This window comes from Pristis pectinata, chromosome 3 (assembly GCF_009764475.1).
Source record: "Pristis pectinata isolate sPriPec2 chromosome 3, sPriPec2.1.pri, whole genome shotgun sequence".
Lineage (NCBI taxonomy): Eukaryota > Metazoa > Chordata > Chondrichthyes > Rhinopristiformes > Pristidae > Pristis > Pristis pectinata.
In genome coordinates this window covers 119,946,371-119,960,915 of record NC_067407.1, presented here as the reverse complement: position 1 = coordinate 119,960,915, position 14,545 = coordinate 119,946,371, and the positions used below count along the sequence as shown (strand labels likewise).

The window sequence follows — 14,545 nt, the reverse complement described above, 5'->3', positions numbered from 1 at the left end:
AAACTGAGACCAAAACTGTACACAATACTCAAGACGTGATTTCACTAATGTCCTGTACAACTGTGGCAGGTCTTCTCCACTTTTATGTTCCACTTCCTTTGCAGTAAGGGGAAACTTTATATTTGCCTTCCTAATTAATTGCTCTGGCTAAATGCGAACTTTGTGTTGTTTCAGGCATGAGGACACTAGATCTCTCCATACAGCAGGATCCTGTAGTCTCTCTCCATTGTAGCAATATTCTGCTTTTGCCTTCATTCTATCATAAGCTCATACTGCATCTACCAAGTTGTTCCCCATTCACTTCTCTACATCTCTTTTGTGTCTTACAACTTGTTATCTTTGTATCATCAGTAAATTTGGCTACAATACTCTTGGTCTCTTCATTCAAGTCATTAATATAAATTGTAAATAGATGAGACTTCATCACTGTGGCATCCCACAGATTATACCTGGCCAAGCTGAAAGTGATCCAATGTTCCAAATCTCTTTATTTCTAGTTAGCTAATCCTCTATCCTTGCTAATATATTGCCCTCAATGCTTTGAACTTTTACTTGTACAGTTACCTTTTATGTGGCACCTTACTGAACAACTTTTGGAAATCCAAATATATTACCTCTGTTGGTTCCTCTTTACCCATTCTACTCACTACATCTTCAAAAGAACTCTTAATAAATTTTTCATATGCGATTTCCCTTTCCCAAAGGCATTATTGATTCTCCATGACTGTCTTACGACTTTCTAAATGCCCTGCAGCTGCTTCCTTAATAATTGATACCAGCATCTTCCCAATGGCAGACATTTAGTTAACAAGCCTATAGTTTTCTGTTTTCTATCCCCTACTTTCTTGAGGAGGAGTTACATTTGCAGTTTTACAATCCACTAGGATCCTTCCTGAAACTGGGGAACTTTGAAAGATCACAATACCTGTGCTGACACTTCTTTAAGAACCTTTAATGCATTGATTCAAAGACATGAGTTTGAATCCCAGCAGATGGGAATAAAAACATTTAAGTAAATCTGGAATTAAGCAGTTACACGTGTGGTGGTAACCATTAAACTATTGTATTTAAACCCATCTGGTTTATTAACCCCCTTCGCTTAAAGAAATCTCCCCTTCTGGCCTATATTTGATTCTATCCCCATCCCACAGAAAACTAAAGCAATATGTCCAACATTAAAAATGATGTGAATCACCGGCTGGAGATTTGAACAAGAAAGACACTGCTCCATGACACTAAATCTTGTGAAGCTCTTACATTTCAGTCAGATTCCTACTAAAAGAAATTCAAGGAAGTACAGATGCAAACCATCAATCTTATTTAAGGCTATAAATTTACTTACCAAGAAAAAGAAATACAGTAAACTGTAGAATGTTGTGAAAATTAAAAGGTAAATGTAAAACAAAGTAAAGGTTACAGGTAACAAAAATTACAGATAACAAAAATATTGAAGTATATGCTTTTAGGCAAAACATAAAAATTCTAGAAGACCAGGGGAAAAACTCTGATAATCCATCAACCTTGGATCTTTGGTGATGCCAAATAGGCAGATTTTCCAGACTATTGGATGTTACTTTACTGATATCACAACACATTTTCTTTTACTTTTTGTTTTACACATTACACTATGGTTTAGTAAATGTTCTAGTGAACCTGGTGAGTTTACAGGAAGCAGGAAACAGAACCCAGCATATCAGTTTGAAAGTTTCAGCCTGTTTGCTTCATCTGGTTTCAAACCTACCCACATTCCTGACCTCAACCCCAGATCTAGCTGGGCACCTTGCTTGCACTCTACACAGACAAGCAAGTCAGAATCTGAAGCACCAGGATTTTCAAACAATTGGATACAGGATTATCAAAATTTTACTGTAATGTATTACTTCCAGTGCTTGACATTCAGCAATATACTGAAGCACCAGGAACCTCCCCTGGTGCGACTTCAACTCATACAGTAGGAAATAAAACACTAAATTGACAATTCATACAGTGGATTCATGCTCGGTACTCACTTGCAGTTTGCCTCTGTTTAAAATACTGCTCAAGTGATTTTTGGCTTCTCTCATTTTGGGTTCATTCTTTTCGATTAACGGAATGCAATCTTTCAGCTTGACTGTGTTTTCCTTCAGACACTGTTCCAAGAGAACTTCAGCAAGCAGCAGATTCCCAAAATCATCTTTATTTTGCCATATGCAAACAAAATAACAAAGTATGTTACCATCGGAACTCGAACGTTCATTCAAAGAAATTCAGTTATATTTCAGAGCCAAGAATTATTTCCAATCCATTTATCCTTTCACTACAACAAATATTCATAAATGCTTTTGACATGGAAAAATGTCCCAAGATACTCCACAGAAGTGGCACTGAGTCAAAGATAAAAAGACATTTTATAAAACAGAGATGATGGAAGAAAATTTAGGAGCAATTACTCAGCTATTAAATGCAAGTTTATTAAATATGGGTGAAGGGAAGAGAACGGGGAGCAAAGACAAAGGGAACAGGGAGTTTAAACAGGAATGTAGACCTGAAGAAGGCTATTAAAATGGGGAGGAGTGAAACCATGAAAGAATTTGGACATTAGTTAAGGTAAACTGTTTCTAAATGTGTCTCACATGGGATGGAACATAGAACAGGACAGTACAGCACAGGAACAGGCCCTTCGGCGCACGATGTCTGTGCCAATCATGATGCCAAATCAATCTATTCCCATCTGCCTGCATATGGTCAACACCCCTCCATTCCCTGCTTGTTCATGTGTCTGTCTAAATGCCTCTCAAATGTTGCTGTTGTGTCTACTTCCACCACCGTCACTGCTAGCACATTCCAGGCGACTACCACGCTCTGTGTAAAAAAAACTTGCCCCAAACATCTCCTTTAAACTTTCCCCCTCTCACCTTAAGCAATGCCCCCCCCCCCCAGTATTTGACATTTCTACCCTGCTCCAGAGAAAACAATCCAAGACTGTCCAACCTCTCCTTATAGCTAATACTCTTTAATCCAGGTGAACCTCTCAGCATCCTGAACCCCTGCACCCTCTCCAAAGCCTCCACATCCTTCCTGTAATGCGGCGACCAGATCTGCACACAGTGCTCCAAATGTGGCCTAACCAAAGTTTCATACAACTGTAAAATGATGTGCTGACTCTTATACGCAATGCCCCAACCGATGAAGGTAAGCATGCCATATGAATTCTTTATCACCCTACCTACTTGTGTTGCCACTTTCAGGGAGCTATGGACTTGGACCCCAAGAACCCTCTATACATCAATGCTCATAAGGGTCCTGACACTTACCATATACTTTCTCCTTAGACTTGACCTCCCAAATACCTCACACTTGCCCAGATTAAACTCCATCTGCCATTTCTCTGCCCACGTCTGCAACTGATTTGTACCCTGCTGTATCCTTTGACAAACTTCTTTACGATCCACAACTCTACCAGTTTTTAAAAAATTATTATTTATAATTATTTATCTAAAGTTGCAAAGAATAGCAGTAGCCCTAGGGGTTGGGATAATTTTAGAGCAGGACAGAGACAAGGCATCACGTGAATCACAGCTTGACATTCGAAAATCTTTTCACGATCTACAAGGCACAAGTGCAATAAAAACTCCATTTCCCTGGATGACTGCGACTCCAAAAATATGCAAGAAACTTGGCACCATCCAAGCCCCCTTGACTGGCACACTATGACTACAGTTAGTGAACAAAAGATGCTGGAATTAATTGATTAGCCACTTTCTAACAGCACTTTCCAAATCTGGCAGAGGTTGCAACAAAATAGAGAAGGACAGCATGTGAATTGGAATACCAGTGCCTACAAGTCCAAGTCACAAACTATTCTAGCTTGGAATTACATCACTGTTTTGTCTTCACCAACTATTTGTTAATCCCAAATATAGCAGTATTTTGTTGAGTCAGGGTCTATTCCTGATAATTAAAATTTGATTTATTGAATTCTCTTATCATTTTAACTTTGCAATATAAGCATGGAAATAGTAGGATGCCTAATATGAATCAAGAAGAAGAGACTATTTCATTTCATTCTTATATCAATCAAACTTAGAAAAAAAATTGCCAATACAAACCACTTAAGCAATAAAAGACTGCAGGTTGGAAAGTATTCTACATAAATTGCATCCATGAAATTTTGCAACATTTAAAAGGGTTATACAAACAGAATTTTGTTGCATTCAGGAATTACACATTAAGGCTTAATTATCCATCTAAAGGGCATTCCTCAAGGAATGTTAAGAGCTTAACCAGGACAATAATTGTATGGTATACATGTCTCTGTGCATAAATGCCTGCAAGCAATACATGACTTGACACCAATAATCTACACTTCATTACCAAACTCCAAGTTTAATAAATGTTGCCATTTTACTGTCAAAACCATAAAAATATATCAAGTTCCTTCACACACATTAAAAATGAGTGAGTGCCCTTCAGTACTGCAGACAAAGTTAATAAGAATGCATGATAAAACTGCATCTTAAGATGCACCTTAAGATTTCCAGACTGATACAAATGCCCTCAGAGATTTCCAACAAACAATGAGATATGTTAGGAAACATGCAAACTCATCCTTGTCCTCCTTTAATTCGCTGCTGTCTATAACTTTATCCAAACAAGACAAGTTCAAATCCACAAGATCCTCAGTCTAACATCTCAAGTTTCTGTAGCAGGTCATTAAAGATATCACTTTTTTTGGTTCTGTGTACTGATCAAAGTAGTAAGACCTGCTGGTACTCCTAATGTTGTAAAAGATTTCTGGAAAATATGTGGCTGCAGTTCAGGGAATTTATGTTTGGCCAACAAAAGACTGAGAGACGGGTGCACACGTGGACACAAAAATAATGTACCAAAGCTGACTTAACCCCTTTTATAGAGTGAGAGCTACAATATTGGCATAGTTAAGTTATTAGACTAATAACCTAGAGACCTGGACTAACAATCAAAAGACCCAAGTTCAAATCTCACCCTGGCAGCTGTGGAATTTAAATTCAGTTAATAATCTGGAATTAATACAAAAACAGCCTTCTGGTCACCATTACTCAGACTACCTCATCAGTTGGTCAGTAAAAACCCACCTTCTAATATCTTTCAGGGAAGAAATCTGCCATTCTTACCTGGTCAGGTCTATGTGTGACTCCAGACATTATTTCTGTGTATTTGACTCTTACCAAAAAAGGCCTCTGAAATAGCTGCTCAGAGACAATAACTTGCCAGTGAATCCCTATATGCTGAAAAATGAATTTAAAAATAGTCAAATCGGAACAGGATTAAGACCAGGCAAGGGCAAGAACTTACAATCCATGCATTTAAGAAATTTCTTCCCATTTTAGTTTTTAATGGCTGACCCTTTAGTCTGATGCCAGTCTCCACCTGGAGGAATCTACCCTATAGCATCTTCAGACCAGGTCACCTATTATGGGTATTCATCAACTTTTTAAATAACATTAATTGGAAAATTCATAGTGAACAAGCAGACACGGGGATGTAAGTGTAGATTGCCATCCAACTAAATCCACTCCAACCGAGCGGCTACCAGTACCGGCTAACACTGCCCCATCTGCCAATCACTAGGATTCCAATGTCCTCCACAAGGTGGGAAAAAACCATGAGCAATACCGACCTCCCCATTCACAAAGACATGGCACAATCACCATGAAAGACTGGTCATTCTTGGGAACGGCAGCCAATATCCATACCACAGACACAATCCCACTATCCTGATGGAAGGAAGAGGGGGAAGTGTCAACACAAGGAACAAATATTCCATCACTGACAGAGAAGGCCCCTAGCTTCAACTCCCTCAGGACTGTGAACAGTCTTCAACAGATTCACATGCCATAAATGATATGCCCATCTACTCCATGTGGAGATGACCCATGATCACAGTGTTACGGACTCAGTGAAAGTCCCTTTAAGATAGAGAGTGTGTGTGTATGTGTGTGTGGGGCGTGCTTACGTCAATAGAAGATAAAGGACGTAATGATGTTGTTGAAGAAGTCAGAAGGAGAAGAAGAGAGAGAGAGAAGGGAGAGAGACACCAGCCTGCTTGTTTTCTCTATCGATGGATGAGAAACAATAACTGTGTTTGCCATAGAAATCCATGTATGGAAGTTGGAAGTAATCCGGTGGAGTTCATTTTGTTGCTGACCTGTAGAAGGAAACAGGTATTTGTGTGTGGACGACCATGGTTCGGATGCTTTTCGGGGTAAGGAAGTCACTACCGAGTAAACACTGAAGTGTCGTTTGGGTTCCATCGTGGAACATTTGGATTTCGTATGTACTCTCTCTATGTTTTTCTACATCTACATCTTATCTTCAGACAACGGTGGTTGTTGAAGAAGCCCTTGCTCATGTTTCACCTTATGGCTTGCGGAACTGAACTTTAAGAACCATTCTGGAACTGGGAGTTTTGGACTTTGTCACACACACACGAAGAGTTTAGTTTTGGGGTTAACGTTCGAGGTTTAACATTTTTGAATTCTAACATACTAACATCTTTTTTACTTTTATTTTACGTATTATCATAAGTAGTGATTAATAAAATAGTTTTTAACACTGAATCATGCTCAGTGTGTTTCTTTTGTTGCTGGTTTGTGACAAAATTGGGGGCTCGTCCGGGATAGTTCCCAAGGTTAACGAGATTCATCCGGGATCCAATCCAAAGATTTTTGAGGGAGGTCTGATAAATTCTTTTTAATTGGCTTGTGTGTGTGGAAACCAGCAGCAATGGATATTAAGGCATTTTTGGAGTCACCAACCCAAAAGGGATTGGAGGTGGCGAAAAAGGATGATTTGATAAAGATTGCTACAAGGCTAAACCTTACAGAAGTAAAGCAGTCTATGAGAAAGGCAGATATTCAGAGACTGATAGCTGGCCATTATGTGGAAAAGAAGGTGTTTGAGAAGGAAGTGTTAAAACAGTTTCCTGGCAGTGAAATAGCAATTTCTGAGGCACAGGTGCAGCTGGCAAAGATAGAGGCTGAACGAGAGCAAACCCAGTTAAAGATAGAGGCTGAATGAGAACAAAAGAAATTAGAAGCTGAACGAGAGCAAAAGAGATTAGAGGCCGAACGAGAGCAAACCCAGTTAAAGATAGAGGCTGAATGAGAGCAAAAGAGATTAGAGGCCGAACAAGAGGAAAAGAGATTAGAGGCCGAACAAAAGAAATTAGAGGCTGAACGAGAGCTAACTCGGATGAAGATAGAGGCTGATCTAGCAATGAAGCAGATGGAATTGAAGAGGATGGAGCTGGATAGTGAGGAGAAGGAGAAACAAAGGCAGCATGAGTTACAAATGAAGCGTAGGAGTTTGGAATCTGATTCTGAAGATGGTTTTTCAGACAGCAGGGAGGTTCGATTAGTCCCTCCGTTTGAAGAAGATCAGGTTGATCAGTATTTCCAACATTTTGAAAAGGTTGCTGTGAGTTCAAACTGGCCAAGGAAAGGATGGGCTCTTATGGTACAGAGTGTGATTAAAGGTAAAGCTCAAAAAGCTTATTCTGCTTTGTCTGCTGAGGATGCAGCTGATTATACCAAGGTAAAACAAGCTATATTGAAGGCCTATGAATTGGTCCCTGAGGCTTATAGACAAAAATTCAGAGACTTGAGGAAATCTGCAGATCAGACTTATATGGAATTTGCCAATGGAAAGAGAATATGTTTTGAACGATGGTGCCTGGCTAAAAATGTAGATGGGGATTATGATAAATTGACAGAATTGATACTAGTGGAAGACTTTAAAAGATGTGTTCCAGCTGAATTAACAACATATTTAAATGAAAAGGCAGTGGAAATTTTACAAGAAACTGCTAGGTTGGCAGACATTTATGCTTTAACCCATAAATCCAAATGGGGACAACCTAAAACCTTTCAAAAGAGTTATAAGGACAATCCAGGTAAACCGGAGATTAAATTGGGAGGTAATCAAAAAGGAAAGGATGAAAAGAAGCCAGTGCTGGAGAAACCTGTTGAGCATACTTGTTATTACTGTAAGAAACCTGGCCCACAGTATGCCTTTGGGTGGTCATTTTGGTGTGAATAAAACTGTAGGGAAGATCTTGAAACAATTCTATTGGCCTGGTTTGAGAAAAGATGTGGTGATGTTTTGTCGAACATGCCACACATGTCAGATGGTAGGTAAACCAAATCAAAAACCCCCTGTGGCCCCTTTGAAGCCAATTCCTGCTTTTGGTGAACCCTTTTCGAAGGTGATTGTGGACTGTGTTGGCCCCTTACCAAAGTCTAAGACTGGAAATCAGTATTTGTTAACCATCATATGTGCCACTTCTAGATTTCCAGAGGCAATACCCCTTAGAAATATTAAGGCCAAGACGGTATCAAAGGCTCTTGTAAAATTTTTTACCTTGTTTGGTTTGCCAAAAGAAATCCAATCTGATCAAGGTAGTAATTTTATGTCAAAAATTTTTCAACAAATAGTCTATGAGCTGGGAGCAAAGCAGATTGTATCATCTGCATATCACCCAGAATCTCAAGGAGCTCTGGAGAGATTTCATTCTACTCTCAAAAATATGCTGAAGACTTATTGCTTTGAAAACACCAAGGATTGGGACGAAGGTATCCATTTACTTTTGTTTGCCGTTAGAGAATCAATCCAGGAGTCAATAGGATTTAGTCCGTTTGAGCTTGTATTTGGACATAGGGTGAGAGGACCTTTGGAGTTGTTAAGAGAGCAATGGGTTAATGAGGAAGTTCACTTGAGTCTGTTGGACTATGTCCAAAAATTTAAAACTCGGTTGGAGAGAGTCTGCCAGCTAGCGAGAGAGAATTTGAAAACAAGCCAGATAAGAATGAAGACATATTTTGATAGACATGCTCGGCCTAGGACATTTGCAGTGGGGCAAAAGGTGTTGGTATTTTTCCCTAGCCAAAATAATCCCTTGCAAGCTCGTTTTTCTGGACCCTATGTTATTGAATCTCGAGTGACTGATCTAACATACATAATCAAAACACCAGATAGACACAAGAAAACACAACTCTGTCATGTAAACATGCTAAAACCTTATTATGAGAGGGATTCAGTTGTGGCCTTGGTGGATGATGTAAAGGTTGTTTCTAGAATGCCTGATGTTGATGTTGAGGAAGGCCAATTTAGACCAAATATTGTTCCATCGAAACTAAAAAACCAAAATATCATGGAGAACCTTGAAACGAAGTTGGACCATTTACAAGTTTCACAAAAACAACAGATGAGAGAATTAATTTCAAAATTTAAAAATCTGTTCCCAAATGTTCCAAACAGAACATCGATAATTACCCATGATGTTGATGTTGGGGATGCAAAACCAATCAAACAACACCCATATCGAATGAATGTGGACAAAAGTAAACTTGTTGATCAGGAAATAAAATACATGTTGGAAAATGATATTATTAGACATTCTACTTCAAATTGGAGTTCGCCCCGTGTTATTGTACCTAAACCTGATGGAACTGTTAGATTTTGCACAGATTACAGGAAAGTGAATGCTGTAACAAAGTCAGATGCTTACCCTATTCCTAGGGTGGATGATTGCATAGACAGAGTGGGAAAGGCAAAATTTCTTACAAAGATTGACCTATTAAAAGGGTACTGGTGTGTTCCATTAACAGATAGAGGAAGGGAGATTTCTGCCTTTGTAACCCCTTCTGGATTGTATGAATACAATGTTTTGCCATTTGGAATGAAAAATGCTCCGGCAACATTTCAAAGAATGATTAATTCAGTGATTCATGGGTTAAAACATACAGATGCCTACATTGACGACTTAGTGACTGGGAATGATACTTGGGAAGATCACATCTCTGCGTTAGAAAGGTTGTTTGAAAGACTTTCCAAGGTTAACCTTACAGTTAACTTGGCTAAAAGTGAATTTGGTCGTGCCACTGTGACGTATCTTGGTTATGTTGTAGGTCAAGGCAAGCAAGCTCCTGTTCAGGCAAAAGTTCAGGCAATATCTGAGTTCCCTATTCCCACAGGTACAAGGACTGTTAGAAGATTTTTGGGAATGGTTGGATATTACCGAAAATTTTGTAAAAATTTTGCTGATATTGCTCTTCCCCTAACTAATCTTCTGAAGAAGGGAGTAAAGTTTGTTTGGACAGATTCTTGTCAAGAAGTATTTGAGAAGCTGAAAGCCATTTTATGCTACCATCCGGTGCTCAAAACACCTGACTTTGAAAAGCCATTTTCATTAGCAGTAGATGCCAGTGATGAAGCTGCAGGAGCTGTGTTGTTGCAGAAGGGTGACCTTGATGATATTGACCATCCTGTAGCTTACTTTTCAAAGAAATTTAATGAGCATCAAAAGAATTATTCCACCATAGAGAAAGAATTACTGTCGCTTGTTTTAGCCTTGCAACATTTCAGTGTATATGTTTGCACTGCTCAGAAACCATTGACTGTATATACAGATCATAACCCATTGGTGTTTCTGAGCCGAGTCAAAAACAAGAACAGAAGGCTGTTAAACTGGAGTTTAATTTTGCAAGAGTTTGATCTCATGATAACTCACATTAAAGGCAAAGATAATGTGATTGCTGATTGTCTTTCCCGATGTTAAATGGGAAACATGTATCTGTACTAATCTGATAGTCTGTAGTTGTGTAGCATGATGATTATTAACATTACTAACTGTAAGCGCGCGTAAATTTTTCTTGGGAAAAATTCTTTTTTAGGTGGGAGGTGTTACGGACTCAGTGAAAGTCCCTTTAAGATAGAGAGTGTGTGTGTATGTGTGTGTGGGGCGTGCTTACGTCAATAGAAGATAAAGGACGTAATGATGTTGTTGAAGAAGTCAGAAGGAGAAGAAGAAGAGAGAGAGAGAGAGAGAAGGGAGAGAGACACCAGCCTGCTTGTTTTCTCTATCGATGGATGAGAAACAATAACTGTGTTTGCCATAGAAATCCATGTATGGAAGTTGGAAGTAATCCGGTGGAGTTCACTTTGTTGCTGACCTGTAGAAGGAAACAGGTATTTGTGTGTGGACGACCACGGTTCGGATGCTTTTCGGGGTGAGGAAGTCACTACCGAGTAAACACTGAAGTGTCGTTTGGGTTCCATCGTGGAACATTTGGATTTCGTATGTACTCTCTCTATGTTTTTCTACATCTACATCTTATCTTCAGACAACGGTGGTTGTTGAAGAAGCCCTTGCTCATGTTTCACCTTATGGCTTGCAGAACTGAACTTTAAGAACCATTCCGGAACTGGGAGTTTTGGACTTTGTCACACACACACACACGAAGAGTTTAGTTTTGGGGTTAACGTTCGAGGTTTAACATTTTTGAATTCTAACATACTAACATTTTTTTTTACTTTTATTTTACGTATTATCATAAGTAGTGATTAATAAAATAGTTTTTAACACTGAATCATGCTCAGTGTGTTTCTTTTGTTGCTGGTTTGTGACAACAGCCATAATTCCAAAACTATGGAAAACATCACATTATCCTGCCTATGAAGATCTGTAGCAAGAGAACCTTATTTCTCTACTTGTTATCTCCAAGTGACCACCGACTGAATTGATAGACTAGATATTCAAGTGCAAGGCTTTTCAAGTTACAAAGAAAGAAGATAAGAGGCATCAACCCTGTCAATCCCACTTAGAATCTCTTGTTTCAATGAGACCATGTCTCATTCTTCTGAACTCCAATTAATGTAGTTCAATCCAACACACTTTCACTCAGAGGATAAGCCCTCATCCCAAGAATCCATCTGGTGAATATACATTGCACCACCTTCAGGCAAAGTGCATTCTTCCTTAGGTGCAAGAACAAAACTGCAGAGTACTTCAGGCATAGTCTTTTCAAAGCCATGGACAACGGCAGCAAGCCCTCCTTACCCTCGTGCTGCAACTTTACACAACAAACTTTAAGTTTGGTTTCTGAAACTGTTAGTTGTGAATACAAAGTTATTTCTTCTGTGTAATATTGTCTCAGTAACAAATCAGAGTAAAGCATTTTGCACTCTAATAATGCTATATCATAAAAGCTTTCTTCCAATTTCCTTCCTCAATCTTCCAGTGTATGACACATCATTATTGGGAATAAGAAAAACACTCCTGCTTAGCAAATGAACTTGTCATTCATCCAATTACCACTTAAAGAATCTTGCAGATGCAATACAGGGACTCAAACCTGAAACTTTAACTGTTTTTCTCTCCATCAATGCTTCCTGACCTGCTGAGTGTTTCCAGCATTTCCTGTTTTTATTTCAGATTTCCAGTGTCTGCAGTTTTTTGATTTTCTTCAATGATCCTACATAGCAGCCAATGCACTTTGACAGTACATTCACTCTCACATAAATGGATTTTCTGCACTCAACTTGAGAGAGTAAACCAAATGACTAAGCCTAACCTTAACCCCAAGGGAAGTGGATTCTGCACTATCAGCTCAGTTATCCCTCACGTCACATTCAAGGTGAAATTAAAGCATTACAGCAACAAAATATGTTTATGGCAACCACAAAATTAGCCATTTCAAGATAAGGCATTTGTATCAATTAAAATGTTCAAACAGCTTATTATAAGCAAGGACAAAAGAGGTGGAGTGAGAGGAAACATCTTCAATGTCGAGGTAGTATTTGGCCAAGAGTGGTATCAAGATACCTTAATAAAACTGAAGTCAACAGGAATTAAGAGGAAATCTCTCCACTAGCTAGAACCCTGTCTTACTCAAAAGCACAGTGGCACACCAGTCAGCGTTGCTGCCTCATAGATCCAGCTTCCTGGGTTCTATCCTGACCTCAGATGTTGTCTATGTTGAGTTTGCATGTTCTCTCTGTGACCTTATGGGTTTCCCCTGGTTTCCTCTCACACCCCAAAGAGGTGGCAGTTGGAAAGGTAATTGCTTACTGTAAATTACTCTTAGTAATGTCCTAAGCCACACATCAATGGTTTCAACAATGTCCTTTCTTCTTTCATAAGGTCAGAAGTTGGGGATGTTCACTGATGATTGCATACGGGTCTTTTATGCGATCATCAGAAACAGAAAATAGGACCATAGGTAGAAAATAACAATTTCCCCACAGGAACAAGTCTTATTGTCTAGGTTTAACAATTCAACATCTTTACCATTCCCAAATCTCCCACTATCAACATTCAGGGGTCACCATTGACTAGAAAGTCAACTGGACCAGCTATGTAAATACAGTGGGTACAAGATCAAGTCAGAGACTAGATATTCAGGGCCACGTATCTCAACCTCTCGTCTCAAAAGGATCTCTGCCATCTCCAAGGCAAAAGGCAGAGCATAAGGAATTCTCTGTTTGCCTAGATGACTGCAGCACCAATAACACATCAACATTATCAATGACAAAGCAGCCTGTATGACTAGCACCACTTGTTGCATCATGGCTGGAGAGTATACCATCTAGAAATGGCAATACACCACACTCAGTAGTAAACCTGCAGCCTCTGCCACATAATGACAAGAGCAACAAGCACAGAGTAATGCTTTCACCTGTGGGTTCCTCTTCAAGTCACACACCATCCTGACTTGGAAATGTACCATTGTTCCTTCATGAATGCTGGGTCTAAATCCTGGAACTCCCTACTCAACAGCAATGAGATTATTTACAGCAGAAGGGCAGCAGCAATTCATTCAAAGGCTCACTGTCAGCTTTTCAAAGGACATTCAGAGATTGGCAATAAAAGGTGGCCATGCCAGTAACATCCACATACCACAGGTAAAACAGCAAATAAGTAACAACCCCATTAGGAAATAATTGTGAAAAATATTCAAAGGTAAGAGAAGTACTGCACTGCAGACTTCAGTGTATGTAAACACTGTAAGCACAGAAGTTAATTATTTATGCGATCAGAACACCTTCAAGTTTCTCCAGATCAACAGGCAACACAGTAAATTGTGCAAAACATCAGACCTATATCCCCATACATTATCTAAAATCATCTTTTCCATATTCTCATTCTTGAAACTTACTTTTACAATTATAAATAACATTTAAAAGACCCAAAGGTCAATAAACTACTCCAGACACAAAACGCAGGTTACTTAGAATTAGAGAAAGAAAGTTAAGCATGACTGACCATTCTCTGGAGAAAGTTGTTTTACAAGATTTTGGATTTTGTCCCACTGACATTCTCCCCTACATTTTTCTATTTCCGTCTCCAATTTGTACTGTGAAAATGATATCCTGGAAGCCATTGCAATCTGAACCACCAAAAAAGGAACTGCTGCCAAACATGTAAAACAGAACCCTGCGTCTGCATGTTCCCGCCAAGCACGCTGGGAGTTGTAGTTTCAACTGTATTTCAACCCCAGAAATGACAGCTAAACTTAGTCTTGTTACAAAGTTTCATGTTAACCAGATGTTTCAATCGGAAAATATTGTTCATAAAAAAAACCTTTTAAGAAAACAAAGAAAAGTCTCTTTTTATCTTGACTTTTTTATTCTGCAAAGCTACTATAAATTAATAAATAACTCATTTTGCAGTAAATATTAAGCCTGTCAAAACACAACTGTTAATAGTATAAAATATAAAATGACCTTGATGTGATCTTTGTTGTTA

General features: G+C 38.9%; 1 protein-coding gene across 1 annotated transcript in view; it reads right to left on the bottom strand.

Annotated features, from left to right (window-relative positions):
* LOC127568011 (tetratricopeptide repeat protein 7A-like) overlaps positions 1 to 14,201 on the bottom strand; it is a 180,820-nt gene extending 166,619 nt beyond the window's left edge. The window contains exons 1-2 of the mRNA XM_052011257.1: positions 14,063 to 14,201; positions 2,010 to 2,173 (exon numbers count right to left, since the gene is read on the bottom strand). Of these exons, the coding sequence (XP_051867217.1) occupies positions 2,010 to 2,173; positions 14,063 to 14,180 (282 nt within the window). The 5' untranslated portion in view covers positions 14,181 to 14,201. The remainder of the gene's footprint in view (positions 1 to 2,009; positions 2,174 to 14,062) is intronic.
* Positions 14,202 to 14,545: the final 344 nt, after the last annotated feature.